General features: G+C 40.7%; 1 protein-coding gene across 7 annotated transcripts in view; it reads left to right on the top strand.

Moving 5' to 3' along the window:
- LARGE1 (LARGE xylosyl- and glucuronyltransferase 1) overlaps positions 1–16,088 on the top strand; it is a 291,854-nt gene that overhangs the window by 206,558 nt on the left and 69,208 nt on the right. For all 7 annotated transcript variants that reach the window (XR_011735698.1, XR_011735697.1, XR_010651410.2 and 4 more), the window contains exon 7: positions 11,874–11,978. Coding sequence is in view for 3 of the 7 variants with exons in the window: in XM_065838648.2 (XP_065694720.1) it covers positions 11,874–11,978 (105 nt within the window). In the remaining 4 variants the exon portion in view is untranslated. The remainder of the gene's footprint in view (positions 1–11,873; positions 11,979–16,088) is intronic.

The following is a 16,088-nucleotide window of genomic DNA, read 5'->3' as shown; positions in this document are numbered from 1 at the left end:
TGTGACTATTGTCAGTAAACACATTTCCAAAGTGTCTCTGATGATATTTGATACTGAGTCTAAAGAGAACAGGCTGAGTTATATACACATATGTAAGTCCTCTCTATTTCGCAAGCACAATACAGAACATTTCCTTAAAACTAGATGCCAGAAGGCCTAGTAGTTCATGGACTTCTCTTCTGATCACCTCTCTTCCTATAGCAGAAAACAGCAGTCAACACAAAAGTTGCATCTTAGGCCAAGAGAGCTTATCGCAAAGCACCTGCATGAGAAGATGGAGCGATGCTTTTTCACAGAGGCAGGTGACATGTGAGGCAGTCTTCAGTTTGACCAGGGGAAACACCCTTCACCTTCCAGGAAGAGAACCAAAGAGGCTTTTCTCAACATTAGGACTGTTAGACTTTTGCACTCTTTTTGCTTTTTACCCATATAATGTCAACGTTATCCGGAGACCAAACTCCCAGTAATGAAGTCTGGGTCTCTCCCTGTCTGTCTCACTAAATGCCACTTGGAACAAGCGCTTTTTTCCTTTGACAATAAAATCAATGAATGAAATATTAGACGCTTGAACCATATGATGTGCAGAATACATTATGGGAGTTGTTGTGTTTCAGTGGACAGCAAGTCTTGCCCTTTCTTCCCGTTACCATCAACATATCTACTTAATGAAACTTGCACCTTCTACTAGTCTCTCACCTCTTTGTTTTTAGACTTCAACTCTTTTGTAACACTTCAATGTCTCTCTGGCTCACAGCTGTGTAATGAAATGATGCACTATCTGTGTACTACTGGGCTCACATTTTTCGTCTGTTTGTCTCAATTAAAGCCAGACTTACACTAACTAAATAATTAAACAACAGAGAGAGAAAGAGAAGGAGCTTGGGCTTATTTTCATAACACTTGTTTTTCTCCCTTTGCTCAATTGAGACAGCCTTCATCCTCTTTGCTTTGACGTTCTTTTCAGAACAACAGGAATCAATCAGTGCTAAGCTAATAGAGAGGAAAAAAAGGGAAATGACAGTGCTGATGTGCACTTCAGTTAAACACCCTAAAACCTCCAGAACTACCCACAAAGACAGATGTGCAGAAGACTGAACGGTGTTTTTCTTCTTACTGCTTTTTCCAAGCCTTACTGGATTCTCCATCGGAAGTATTAACCACTTCGCCGTCATGCTAGCAAAACATGTCATACAGGTAGTAAATACCTGAAAACTGATAACATAAACAGTGCCTAATACTTACTAGCAATTCATGAGACATATGGTACTCTTCAGCCTTGGAGCTCAAGGTACTGTGTGAGTGGCAGCTTCGTAATTTTATCTTTGTGCCAGTCTTGACTCTGTAGCATTGAACAGGGTTATTACGTGCTGGCAAAACTGTGTCAATGCTGTGTATGATTTCAAGTTGAGTTTATGAGTAGACACATTTTCAGCAAGAGAACATCTCATCCACTTTGCCCTGTAAATCCAGATGTCTCCAGAGTACAGGTTAAAAGACAGAGAAGGACATAGAGAAAGAATGGTTGTGTTCAAATTTAAGAGCAATTCTCTACACGTTTATTAGATTTCTGCAGTGCTCGGTCTCCTGCTGGCAAAATAACTTGCAACACTGTGTCAGGATAAAATTTTCCATTCTCTTCTGCAGGTTGTACTTTTCTTCTTATATGCACATCTGCTCTTTAGCCAGACTGCAGAATCATGCCCCACTGAGAGAGGATGAAGCTCAGCAAAGAGGTGACCCATCTGTGATTGCATAGCCAGTCAACATTAGAATGAGGAACAGATCCCAAGACTCTTGAGCTCATCACTAAAGCATAAGGCTTCTGGTACAGCCACTGTTTTGTTTTATCAGAAAGAAGCATCTCTTATTCTATAGGCACAAGATGCAAAACAGGAGGTTGTTCTTTGGTATCAGAGCTCTATCACATTTCCCAATATGGGACTAATGGTGCCTAGTCGTTAGACGTGAGCAAATGTTATTTGTGTCGTCTTACCATCTGAAACTCCTAATGTATAAATAATTCCTAGCTGTAGTGTTTGCAAGTTCTAACCTGTCTTGAAGCCCATAATCAAAAGGATAAGGTGAGCTGTTTACATAAACCAATTGTCAATATAGTCAGGGCCATCAATAGCATTGGCAAGAAGCGCTTGGCAAGTAGCAGCATCTTACAGCAATCGTGGTCTACTGAAGAGACGACTCCTGAATTTTCATCTTGAAAAATTTGCATGAGCTGGTGAAGCCACATAGCCAAAGGAAAATGCAGAGCTTGTTTATTTTTTAACAGAACTGAACCTAGCAAAGGGGAAAAATAATGTCAACATAGTTGGATTTCAATGCCACGTACAATAACTTGGCAACATTTTTGACATCAAGTGGGTGATTACAGCCTTTCTCTACTAAATATGGTGCTTTTTTTTCTGGTTTGGGTTGGGTTTTTTGTCACCAAAATCCAAATCCTTTTTGTTTTGTTCATCTTGGGTTTTTTCTGCCACTGTTTTTATATTCTGAGACTTCCCTTATGCTCAAAGAAAGTACTTATGATACATACCTACTGATTTCTTGCTTACAAACAATCCTGGTGTGTCCATCGATTTAGAAGATTTGTTCTTTTTAAATAAAAAGGTAGGGGGTTTAATATCTTGCTATTTATATGCGGTAACTGCTGAAAAGGATATGAAGTAGGAAGCTGTGCACAGTTTCTGCAAACAGTCTCCAGAATATTAGAAAGCTCTTACCCTCTGTCTCTAATTCATTGCTGATAAACAACAGTTTACTATTCCAACAACCTCAAACACCAATTACTGAAACCTGATGAAGTGTAGTGAAGCAGCGGTGTTATCTTCACTTTACAGAACAAAAGTGAGGAACGAGCATCCAGCCGCTAACCTCTGCTACCCTGGTGTGCATCTGAGTTAACTTTGTTCAGTTCACGGAGGCAGCTTAAGGTTTACATCGCTACCGCTGAAAGCGAAGAGGAAAATGAAGAGACATGCCCAGGATCCCAAGTGATGTACTCATAGTAAACCCACAGCAGAGCAGATCACAGCAGTCAGGGATGCGATGAGAAAAGCTCAGCGATCGGTGGCCCCAGTAAGCTGACAGCTGCTCAGAAGACCAGCTGAGTGGGAATTCCTAAATGCTGACTGGATGTCAGGGGCACTTCAGGCACTAGGCTACTTAATACAAGGGTGTCTCTCCTGGCACCTGTTCATGGATCACTTGCCTCCCTGGTGACCTTGGAAATGTCACTCCATCACTGTGTGCCTCAGTTTCTCACGTTGTAAGGAGGTCTCAGCTTTCCTTTGTACAGCACTACTAATGAAAGGCATTGCATTAGAGTTAATTGCTGATTACGTGTTGCAGCATGCTGCTCAGCTCCCCCATACTGAGGTGTGTTTCACCGGTGAAATTTGTGCCAGCCAAAATGTGCATACCAGGGCCTTATCCCCGTTATAAAATTGACACAGTTGCGACAGGCAGAGTCCTAGTGCGCAGACAGTTATTTTCATGCTCTTCACACGTTTCTGCAAGACAGTTTTATTGCATTATCTTTGGCAGCAACAAAGAAAGCATTTTTTGTTCCGTGTTCAGGTATTCCTGCATAGCACAGATTCAAATGGTTTTCATAGCTTGTATGTTCCTTAAACACAGAGCATAGTCCTTTAAAAGTTTATTTTCTGTCAGACCAATGCCTGAATATTAGATCTAGTGGACTGGAACTCACTGTCTTCACTAGGGCATTTTGCTGCTTTGAGCGCAACAAGGTTTCAATTTTGTAAGAGTGTGGGGGTTTTATGTAGAATAAATTAAAAATTAAAAAGGAGACCATGATGAGCAAGAAGCAGTATCGGGGCACACAATCTTTAAGCAGCCATTGGTGTGCCTAAAAAAAAAAAAAATGAGGTGTAGTTAGAGCAAGGAGTACATCTCGCTGACCTCCTGCAGCCTGGTTAGGAGAGAATACCTGTCACCCGAGAAAGGGTTCATGTCAAGTCTCCTCCTGCTGTTAATTAGATGTCAGTTCTGCTGCTGGGACATTTTGTGCTGTAGACAGTGACATAGAAACAGAGGTGAGGATGGACAGGCTCAGCAGCACGTGAAGCTGGTGTGGGCATCCCTTCTGGTCTAACTTACAGTTTCACAACTGTTTCAGTGGTCAGGCTCATTCTTCCACAGTCTCCATGGTAGAGCACTTTTCCTGCAACATGTCAGGCATATCCTTTCCTGCCATGCAGAAAACAAACACTTCTGTGCATGTCCAGATCATAACATCTTCGACTTCTTAAGTTGCTGGCCCTGTTGTCACGGGCACACGAAGCCTTGCTATTGTCACAGAAAACCTCAAAAAGTATTGTTCCGAAGTGGAAGGTTTTTTTCTACACTTACTCTCTTGTGCTCAGCTGCTGACAATCCATTTCCCTGAAATTCTGTAGATGAAAGTGCTGCAAACATTAATGGTAGATTCGCTCACTTTGCTGTAGTTTGCTGGACTCCTCACTGTCCTCTTCATTTTCCAACAAGCTCCTTGGAGGAGAGGAGAAAATGCATGAAAACCTAATATATTCTCTTCTTTTGATTGATTTCATTCTTTCATCTTTCCTTACGAAGATGAATCACAGGTTTAGCTCTTTACTCCAACCTTTCTCCATTCAATTCTGTGTACTTCATCCTCTTGATCACCTTTTGTGTATGATTGTGCATTTTGAATCCTCCCTCCTACCACCTACAAAACATTTGTCATGTTTCTTTCTGTACAGACTCTTGCTGAGTTATTCTTCTCCTGTGGCCCAAGTTGCTATAACTTCTTTTGGCCTGGCCACATCGCCACCTCGGAGTACATCCAACCGTCAGCTTAATACCATTGATTTAGATCCTTATTCCAGAATTGCTAGTCTTCCTTTATTCCTTTCACTAGCTCCTTTCCACTTAACTGAGTCAGCCTGCCCCATCTTGACTTTCCCTGCCCTTGCCTCTACTTCACTTATCTACCCTCCTTCTTTGTCATGCATTCACTCACTGCCTGTCTCCTTCCTTCCTCTCCTGGCACCAGTGTGCTTTCAACATGATGCTCCCATAGATCCATCCTCTCCTCTCCTGAGACAGTCCTGTGGTTCTTCCAGTACCTGTGGTACCTCCAGCTACACTTTGGCCTCCTTGTCATCCAAGTTGCTCCTTAATAACTGTCCATGCAGTTTCTCTCTGTAAGCAGTTAGTCCACTAAGAATGGCTAATTGCTGTTGGGAAACAGCAACATATTTGATGCAAATGAGATATCAAATTAAAATTTAAACACATGTAGGAGGTCTTTTTTCCCATAACTTTATTTTTCCACATATAAAATGTAAGTTCTTCATGGTAGGGACTGCCTTTTCCTCTACCTGCCTATGTACACAAACACACATGCACATCAGTATGTATTTATACATTTATATACGTGTGTTTATGGGTATACGCAGGTGTATGTGTGCATGCACATATAATGCATTGATCATTTATGTATATGCAAACCTGTGAAATAAATGCACAGTAGGGGCTGAAGTGTTCAATTCTGTTGAACATAGTGTGTCCTGCACTGTACAGGCACGTAATAAAGTGTCATCCTGTGTTTCTAAGGACAGGGAGGCTTGTGGTACAGTGCACACATGAGATTTCCACATTGATATTTTACACCTGATTAATCGTAAAATTTCTAAAAACTTTATAGAGGGAAGTGCTGAGAATTTTTGTGCTAGAGATAGATTTTCAGAGGTAACTCAGAGCATTTGTTGCATGAGAAGACAGAGGGTTTTTTAGGAATGAGAGAGGACATGGCAGTAGAAGAGAGGAGTGAGTTTGGGAGCAGGAAGAAACATGAATTGATATAGACAGTGCCAGAATTGCACAGGGCATTAAGAGTGAGGATGAAAAGCTTGAATTTGACAGTGATGTGAAAAGGTGGATGAGAGATGTGGCAGGAGAAGTGAAAGATTTTAGAAGCCATGTATTTTGTATGAACTGGTGCAAGATCAGGGACTGGAAGGCCATAGAGAAGGGGTCAGTCACTCAGGCAAGGCTTGACATGAACTGCAACACATTCAGCTGGTATCAATCAGCATAAGCACACTGATCATGCAGATTTACACCAACTAAAAGGATGTATGGCCTCACATATTTCAGAGAGGAGAGGTGTCTTATGCAGATATTTAAAAGACAAAGAAATCAGGAGAAGGGGAGAAGAGGGAAAGGACATTAATGAAAGATTTTTATTCCAAGTGGTGCAGAAAATAACCCAGCTTCATTGTATCACTATAGATTCTGCTAGTCCTGACTATGTTCATCAGACTTGGTACTGGCCAATTTAGAAATGTTCCAACATTCAGAATATGTACATTTTCCCTCTTCTGTCACCTTTTTATTCTCTATTTCTATGTCCTGTTTTGGGAGCAGAACACTGCAGTTCTGATTCCTGCCAAGCTTGAATCTTAAATTCTTGTTGGGTCCTTCTCCTGTTCTTTCAGCTTGCACTGAAGACATACATTGCTCTGGCAGCACTTGGCTGTGGCTCCAGCATTTGTGTCTGTATTAAGTTCCTAATGATCTAAACCATGGCTGTTAAAATAGCCCAAAGTAACAAGTCAGAGTTCTGCTCTGTTCTTCTTTAACAACCTCCACAGTGTAGAAATTGCTTATTTCTTGTGTTTCTTAAGGCTGAAAAATACTTTGCACTTGCTTTTCACTTTGGAAGCCCATACCAAATACAACAAAACCTTGAGAATGTGACAACCAGAGAGCTGTGCTGAAATGGATCTCTCCTGTGATACCAGCTCACCCTTTGGCCATGGGCGATCAAAAGTGGCACCCCACTCCTTCCCACCCCTCTAACATGCCTTTTTGCTTTCCCATTCTGAAAACAGCCTCATGTCCTGAGGACCACAGGAAGTGCAGCCCACCCAGAGTATTTGATGTGGGCCCATTGCTCCTGCTGTGATTGCAGTGAAGCCGTGTGAAACTCACTGTAGTCTCTAAGGCAAAAAGAAAAAAGGCTTCTACTGAAGTATTATAGCAAAATACCTCAAGGCAAGATCTGAGTTTAGGGTCCTTTGTACCAAAGACTCTAGAGAAGACAGGATTCTCTAAAACTGGGAAAAAATCAGGGCAGAATAGGAAAGTATTGTTCACAGACAGCAAGATTGTACTGGGGCACCAAATGAAGCTGGCAGATACCAAACTCAACATAAATAAAAGCTCATACTTCTTCAAATGTGTGACGTGCCACAAGCCACTGGAAGCTGGAGGACCAGTATTCAGAAGCACCACCATACAGCTGCCCTGTGGTGCTCCTTTGCTAAATAGCTACTGCGCCTGACTGCTGGACGGAGTAACTGGTATTGTTATCCCCATTTTTGTTAAGGGAGAATTGAGAAAGAGGCTGTTATGTGACCTGTCCAGTGTCACCCAAGAGATCAGACTCAGAGATAGGAGCTGAGATGAGCTTTGGAGTCCACTTCCATGCTTGAATTAGAGGATCGTGCTTTCCCCTCCGTTAGTCACCAAAAATCTATGAAGTGAAAACAGAATCAAAGGCATTGAGTTGTCAGGCTCAGAAGTATCTGTTTTTTGCTTTTCCATGGAAACCTCTTCCCAGTGACAGCTAAGCTTTTGCAAGGAGAAAAGCACTTCTCATCATGCAAGAGCTGTCAGGGAGCTATATTGGGCAACAAGCTGTAGCTGTGCAGCTGCCTCCTGGAGGAGCGTCGACCCACAGCCAGGCAGCATACAGCCCCATTCCTGACAATCCAGCTTTAATTCTGCCTGCTCAATAATTTTTCACTGTGGTCATGCCAGAGTCATAGCCTTGTTTTCTGTTGTCTGGCTGTTAGTGGTGATGTACAAATAAGTAAGAAAGACAGCTTGATTTTCATAAGCTAACTTGTGCCTGGAGTAACAGGGAGTGAGAGAAGTGCGCTTAATCATAACTGCAGGGCCAGAGCAGAAAACAGTGACAGAGCTTTTGCTGCTGTTGATAGTATTTTATTTTAATAACTCTTAGGAAGAAGAAACAGTCAGCTCAGAATGCTGAACATTTCAAATTCATTATGGTCGCCACTGCGTTCTCATCTGCTGAAAGAATAACTCCCATAAGTCTTTTATCATTGCCTTTAACAACAGGCCATGGTGGCAAGGAGCACTAGTCTTTCTCAGAAAAGCCCAATTCAGGTTTCAGTATGATTAGAGGTGAAATTAACCTGGTGAAAGTTTCCACAGACCTGCATGTACCTTAGGGGAAGAGTGGCCAAGGGAGGGGTCAGGACTGATTGATGGTCAAAGAACTATGGACAAGGAGAGCATTCATCATGCCTGCTCAATAGCATGCATTGCTTTGGCCCATGCTTCATTTCTAGAACTTTATAACGTATTCAATGAAGTAAATAACTAAATGAAATAACTGGTAAGCCTCAGAGACACTGGAGAGATATTGTCACAATGACTCATTAATATAAAAAAAAAACAGTGAAAGTTTTGAGTGAAACATTTTTACTTGTTCAATATTGGAAGGGCAAATATTATTTTGGTTTGGTTGAACTTTTAGGTACATAGAATAATATGATATATATTATGCATTATTATGCATCTGTATTGTGTCACATTGATATTATTGGAAATGAGGAGGGGTTGTTCATTTAGATGTGGTTATTTTGATATCTTTATATCAAAATATTTGGGGATTTTCTTCTAGAGAATATTTCTGAATTTCTTTTTTTTTTTATAGTGATTCAGAATGAAAACATTTTTCAAAACCATCAATATTTGCTATGCAACTGAAGTTCTGTTTTCCTGGTCACTTCTGCCCTAAGTCAAGATCATAGAGACGACGTAAAGGGAAATAAAACTGTGTTCTCCTTTGGCAGAGACAACAGCACTATTGCAGGCTGGGGAAAACAGAAATAAAACTAGAGAAGGTACAAAACAATCTTCATAAATTTCTCCAAGGTGGCTTGGAAGACAAGCCATTACGCCTGCGTGGTAGGTTTTTAGACACCAGCAAGAGTTACACAAGCCTGACAAGTCGCACGCGTTACTCTAGGTCAGTGCGTGGACGTGTGTGCATTACAACAGCCAACTAAAGTGTGTTAGGCAACACCTTTTACTTTGTATTTGTGACAAGGTAAAAAGACATGAACAGGCAGTTATTCCAGCTCAGCTGATAAACAGTAAGTCATATTATCTGATTCATGTATGTAAGCCTTAAAGCTTACATGGTGTTAATTTCTGCCTTCATCCATGTCCTGTATCAGATGTGAAGGAATACTGGTGAGAGCGGGATTTGTTCGGGTACCTTCAAAAATAAAGGGGAAAAGAGGAAGGAAATAATACAGCTGCAATAAATATGTGCGAACATAATTTCCTGAGCCTTTTCAGTTTATCTTGGCATGAGAAATAATAACTGAGAAATAAGTATTTCAGGGGTACATTGTTAGAACTGAGATTTTGGACTGGTAGTTGGGAAAGGAAAACCCTTAGCAAGCAGCAAGGTCTGTTCATTTTTTATTATTCATCAGTTTGAAGGCTGTGGCTTGTTGGGAAATGCATGGGGCTAAAATAATGAAAGCAGATTGATGCTCCATGGAAAGGAAGTTCAGTATCTGCTTCTTGCAAATGAAATTCTAACATTTCTTTTGATGTTGGCAGTACTAGCCCGAGAAGTATTTGTGGACTGCTGAGTTGTGAAGCGCATTGTTAGAATATGGGCAGGGTCACTCTCTTCCTACCAGTTGTTTCGATCCATTCCAGCCCAGCTGCACCTGCGTTTTTATTGGTTTGTTTGGGTTTTTTTTGGTTGGTTGGGTTTTGATTTTGGTTTTGTTTGTGGGGGTCTTTGTTTGTTTTCCTCATCCTTTACTACACATGGTATTTTCTTGTTTTGATTTAGTCTACCTCATTGGTAAGGGAGTGCTTATAGAGAACAGGCAGTCTTCCCAGCACAGAATCAACAAATGTTTGTTGAAATTGTGTCCTCCTTCCTTTTTTGGCTAAGACTCATTGCAGCCAGTTGAGATCCCTTTCATATTTCCTCACAGTATATGGCCTGTGACACCTCGTGTGCTGTCTAATGTGTTCCATGTGTCTCACACGTTGAGAGATGCTACAGTTTATTTGTATAAACAAATCATCAGTTGCTTAGGATGCATCTAACTTGTGATTTCCTTCCTTTTGCATTGCACACTGTTAATACTACCATTTTTTAGTAGCACCAATGGGCTGATAAATGTGTAGTGGTCTTTCATATGATCCTTTCAGCTCTCCCACAGATTTTCCACATTCTTAAAAATGAGTTACGGAGTATATTGTGAAAAAATAAATTTGTGAAGTATATATAATATATAATGGAAAAGGAGAGATATCATTAGAAATTTAGCTCTGGGGAGTACTGACATGTTGTGATTAGAATAGAGTAGGATGATCCTGAACAGTGATGGGGAGTAGACTTGATAATCTCTCAGAGTTATTTCTAGATTGATTTCCGTTCACTCCTTGAATGCTTTTGTAATGTTCTGATTTATTTGTTATATGCATTGGCCACTGTCTGCTGCTCACACTCTTTGAAACAGCATTTGAGACACATGTGGAGTTACTGCTGTTCGGCTGAGTTATAGATACCACAGGAGGGTATTGCAATCACCTGACCCAGCCTAATGTCTTCCTTGCCAATTATGAAATTGAGTTAATCACTTCTGTCTTTATGTCTTGCTTCTCAGCCCAGTCTTGTCTTAGGCCATGCTGTTTTTTTAGTAATACAGCACAATACAGAAGCAACATATAATGATCATGTAATGCTTTCACTGCACTGCTGTGACCATACACCCAATTTTATGAGCATAGCTGGGATTTGAAAATGTGCCTTTAGAGCATGATGCTTTTTCAGAAGGGTGCAAAATAATTTCCAGTCCCAGTTTTAGCGCCCTCACTGAGCAGGTCCCTCTGTCGAAACGCCATTCCCTTTCTTAAACTAGAACCAAATGCAGTTTTACCCTTCCCTACATCTGCCATCACCAGAGCACCATTTCAATCACTTCTCTTATTTACATTTTATACAGCACATTTCAGGATAGATAATTAAGTCCTTATCTATACAAACATTCACTTTTTAGTTGATTTTTAAGCAGTGCAAACCTTCTAGACACATTTGATTTAAAACACATTTTATTCTAACTGAAGCCAGCTGCTGATCAATGTAAGCTAAACCAAAATAAGCCCATCTAAAACTGAAATCATGATTTCTATGCAGCATTCCACATAGGCTTACCTAAATAACTTTTAAATTACTCTCTGAAATTAAAACAGTGCAACATTCTTATGTAGATGAACTCTTAGAATCCAATATTTTCCTCAGCAAAAGGGATTTCCTTAGTGACTGAGAAAAAAATCCCTGAAACTAGTGGGGAGGGGGCATGGGAAGATAATAATTTGCTATACTGAGCCTTGTTCTTCAATTATATTATCTCCATCAGAGTATGAACAGATCTTCGTATTAGATGATCAGTTTACCAACACTTACTTCTCACTAGGAGGATTCTCCATCATTGTATTCCAAAATCAAGCAGCATTCAGATTCGTCTGGGTGATATTTTTTTGTCAGCACAACAAAGGTTCCCACAGTGTGTAATTACTCAGAGTAGCCAGGGGAGAAGGAGAGAAACGAGCTGTGCTGAGCTGGCTGTGCCAGGATTGCTGTCTGTTACCCAAGCAGGCGGCTTCCTAAGGTGTGAAAGGAGGCAGCATCTGAATTTCTGTCTTCTGTTTCCACTAGCTCTCCCTCACCAGATTTCATGTGTGTTTTCCACTGACTGACTGTCTTTTGTCTCATGATCTGTTTGCAATTTGCTCATTTCCAGGGCAGCAGGTTCTTGGCTTGGTGGAGAACCAGAGTGATTGGTATTTGGGCAACCTTTGGAAGAATCACCGTCCCTGGCCGGCTCTTGGAAGGGGCTACAACACAGGTAGGCCCTGAGTGTTTTCTTTTGACGTAGCATTTGTGTTGAGATGGAATCAGTCTCATCATATAGAGAGTATGCCTGTGTGGCAACTTGCACCTCTCTTCCTAACCTACTGCAAAATTTGTCATTTAAAGCAGTAAAAATGACAAAGTGCGATGCATTTTGGAATTTCTGGTTCTGTGCTACTCTGAGGAGAATCTCTTCCTTCTCTAAATGTTCTCAAGGAGATTGTATGGCATCCCTTGGGGAAGGACAGAGCTTTTCAGCAGTTTGACACGTCCTCAGCACGTCTCTGCAGAGATACCGCTCCATGATGAAGCATATGTAGGCCCAGCAAGAGGGAAAGATTAGGAATTAAGGCTCATTTTCTGTAGAGAGGTAAACAGTGTCACAAAATGTCAGCCCAATAAAGATACAACTCCTGCAGGACAACAACGGTATCATAATTGTCCTAATAAAATGCAAACTACCGGCCATCAATTTTTGCTACCGTAAGAAAGAAAGAAAGGCGCTAGATCAGAGATTTTATTAGGTTACAAGAGACACGTCTTCCTGCTGATTTGTGTTTGGTATACCAGAAAACATACCAGGTGCATAAAGAACACACACGTACATCTAAATCATTTCGATCCTTGGCTTCACATGCGGATGCTGTGAGTTGGGCTCCCCCTCTATTTTTAATAAAAGGGCAGAACAGATGGGGAAGCCTCCATTTAGAAAAGATGCGTCCATTTAACTAGCCCTGCACAAACAGGAAATTATTCACCATAACAGTGGGTTTGCTTCATGGAAATACATTGGATTGAATTAAACAGAGTAACTAGAAAAAGGATTGCACAAGTTGCGGTTGGGTCATCTGTGTTTCTATATTCCTTTGTATATACAGAGGAATAACGCCGGTTTTTTGTGAATTTGTATTTCTGCCTCTGCAAAACATCTCTGATCTGTGAAAATGTTTGAAATAATAGCCTAACAGAAAACAGATAGATACAGATACAAGATTTTGGCAAAAGAGGTTTGTTTCCTGGTTCCCCACTTGCCAGAGCAGAATTGCATATATAAAGGCTTGGACTGCCTGCTGTCCCAGCCCCCCACAAAAGCATGAGAGAGAGGTAAGTTTTATGGGTTTGTCCTGAAACCTGAAAGCTTATGTTATACACAGCTAAACTTGTTGAAGTCAGTTCTGTTCATTGTTACACCACAAAGCAGTATCTTTTCTTCTGCAGCCTTTTATAGCTGCTTTCTTTCTGCCGCATTTTTGCTTTTTCCTTTCTGCCATTTTAATGCTAGCAGGGAGAAATGTCTCACAAGCACATAACATTAGAATAACCCAGAAATGTATGGTGGGTAGTATCTAAAATGCAATTATATAAATAAAAATGCTGCGAAGCTTTAATTTATAGTGCCTTAACTGGCTGTTCCAAATGTTTTATAGGGATATCAAATGTCAGTATATTGCAAAATTCTTCCACTGAAAGCAAAAATAATTGAATGTCTGCAGTCGGATACATTGCATGTGTTAATTTTTGGTATGTGTTAATACATACCTACCACGCCATGCATAATCCTGCCCGTGATTTTAGTTCGCTCACAAATTTTTTCCTCAGACAACTCACCTGTAGTTGTAAAAACTTTTTTTTACAAAAGAAAACCAGAAGGTAGATGATGAATGGAAGATTGACAAATGATCGTAAGAAGCGGAATGATGTTTTTTCAAGTACATGGAACAAGAAGTCGCGAAGTGAAACTGTGCAACCTCTGAGAAGTAGCAAACAATGTTATTGCCAGAATCAGCATCATTTACGATAATTTTCTTAATTGAATTCATTGTTTGCCTCAGTAATTTAGCAGAGATTGGAGTTATAAGTCTCTCAAGGAAGATGAAATACCAAGTGAAACTGGAGCTTGTTTGATGTGTTCAGTAAATTAAAATAATTGACACTGAATGCAACACTGTGGCCAAGGAGGATTCAGAAAACTGACAGGGTGGAGGGGGAACAGGAAAGAGAGGCAATAACTCTAAACACTCGTGAAAGACAGTGGGCCAGAAAAAGAAGACTCTGAAATGCAGGAGCTTAAACTTGTTCTTAGGAACAGTAAAAGGGCCCCCAAAAACATGACACTTTAAAAAGCAAAACAGAACTGGATCAGGGGAAGCTCTCAGACAGTCTCTGCTCTTGCTCTTGGGACAGTGTTTACTACAATCCTAAGATACAATCCTAAGAAAAGGAATTTTTATATGAGGCTCTTCAGCCAGACCCAGCCCTGGCAGATTTTATACAGAAGCATCCCTCAAAGTCACAATTCTTCCACTGCTTCATCCTGATTTCTGAAGCAAATAATTTATCTTTCGCTCCTACCTTTCTATGTCTGAGCCACTCTGGACAACATACAGGTTGGGGGAGTCCCAGAAGGCAAATACATGAAAGCCAAAGGTGTGTTTGTTCCTTCTCCACTAGCTCTTTAAATCCAGTAAGCATGTGTGTTCTCCTATTCCTGTGTGCCCAGCCAAATCTCCTGATAGCCAGTACAGATTTTCAGGGAAAGATTTCATCTTTCTTCCTCATTCGCACGGGCAGATAATCCATGATAATATAAACCTAGAAAAAACAAACCAAATTCAAAAGTCAGTTCAGTGACAATTTAACTGGTGTTTAAAATGTTCGTAGTAGAACCGTTATTTAAGATAACATTCCCTTCCTCAAGCCATTTTAAACACATTCCTTCTGTAACAAAAACATACCCAGTTTTTTTCAGTACCGCTTTGGCCAAAACTCAGTATGCTGCTTAATCAAGTACTTGTTTTAATATATCATCCACTCCATTTTGCTTGCTAACACTGAGATTCACTCTTACAGATTCCTCATACATCAGTTAAAGCGCACTTTTCTCTCTGTATAATCTATATTGTCTTTCACTGCCTGAATTGTGCTTTTTTAAGTATTACCTGAGCTGCACTATGATTTTTCTCTTTACAGGTTTTAAACTGACAGCTCCAGAATTGCACTGTATGGTTTGATGTTCATTTCTGGAGTAACAGTCATCTTAGTCCAAAGAAATTCTAAACATAAAAGCTTTTAGTACTTTGTCTGCCTTATGCTTTCCATCATGGTGGAGAATAGCTTTAAAAAGCAGTTTCTGGTGACTGTTATCATGATTTCAGGCCAGTTCCTTGGCTGGTGTCAGTCACCCCTGGCTTCTCTGGCTTTAGTGCAGCAGGGCTGACTTTCTTCAGCTGAGATGGAGTCCATGCCTTTCAAATGGAACTTTAGGATGGATCTGTGCCTGTCATTTGGGTGCCAGGAGGGCGTTTGTAAAAACTTTGGCTCAGGGGATTTCAGACTTCTGGGCTTCAGAAACCCATCCTGAGGTTTTGAGGCACATGTAAAATACACTGCTCCAGTGCAGCTATGAGATACTGTAAGGAGGTGTCTCAGCAGCCTGAGCTGAAGATTCATCCTCCCACACTGAGAGATGTCACATCACCAGATCTGTGGATTGAGAACAGAAGGGAATGGCTAGAACCCGACCATTACCAGGCTACGTGTGCACCGTGCCTTATTACTCCCATGTTTGCAATGACGGGAAGAATGCTAGAATGAATGTCTTTCCTTTGTTGTTTCCCCGAAGAAAAGGACCTATGGAAGATGGATTGTAAAGTGGGAAGCATATGTTCTGTCATTTTTGCATAATATTTAACAATCATGAATAAGAAGGGCTAGCATAGGGCAGACTGTTTATATGAAATTACACTGGATCACAGCTTGTGCTTCTTCATGATGATATTGTGCATCTTCAGTGCGGAAAACAAATTATTAGTACAGCAGTGCAGAATGAGAGAGTGGGGGGTCATTGAACTGCCTGTGGTCCTGCTCTGGAAACATGATAACCAGTTTCACCTTAGCTTCACAAATTTCTGCTCATGACATTATGATAATGGATCTGATGTTAAGATGAGCTGAGCACTTTTAATTTAATCAGACATTTCTGTTTTTCACAAATCCTCACAATTAATGCTTTAAATAGCTATTCTTGCCTAATTCTGGATGGATTTGTTACCAAAATGCCTTTTTTTCCCCCTGAAAGTGTCAGAGTTCGACGACACCCATCTGA

Source organism: Patagioenas fasciata, chromosome 1, assembly GCF_037038585.1.
Source record: "Patagioenas fasciata isolate bPatFas1 chromosome 1, bPatFas1.hap1, whole genome shotgun sequence".
Lineage (NCBI taxonomy): Eukaryota > Metazoa > Chordata > Aves > Columbiformes > Columbidae > Patagioenas > Patagioenas fasciata.
Note: the sequence above shows the minus strand (reverse complement) of the source record. Positions and strands in the feature narration are given on the sequence as shown.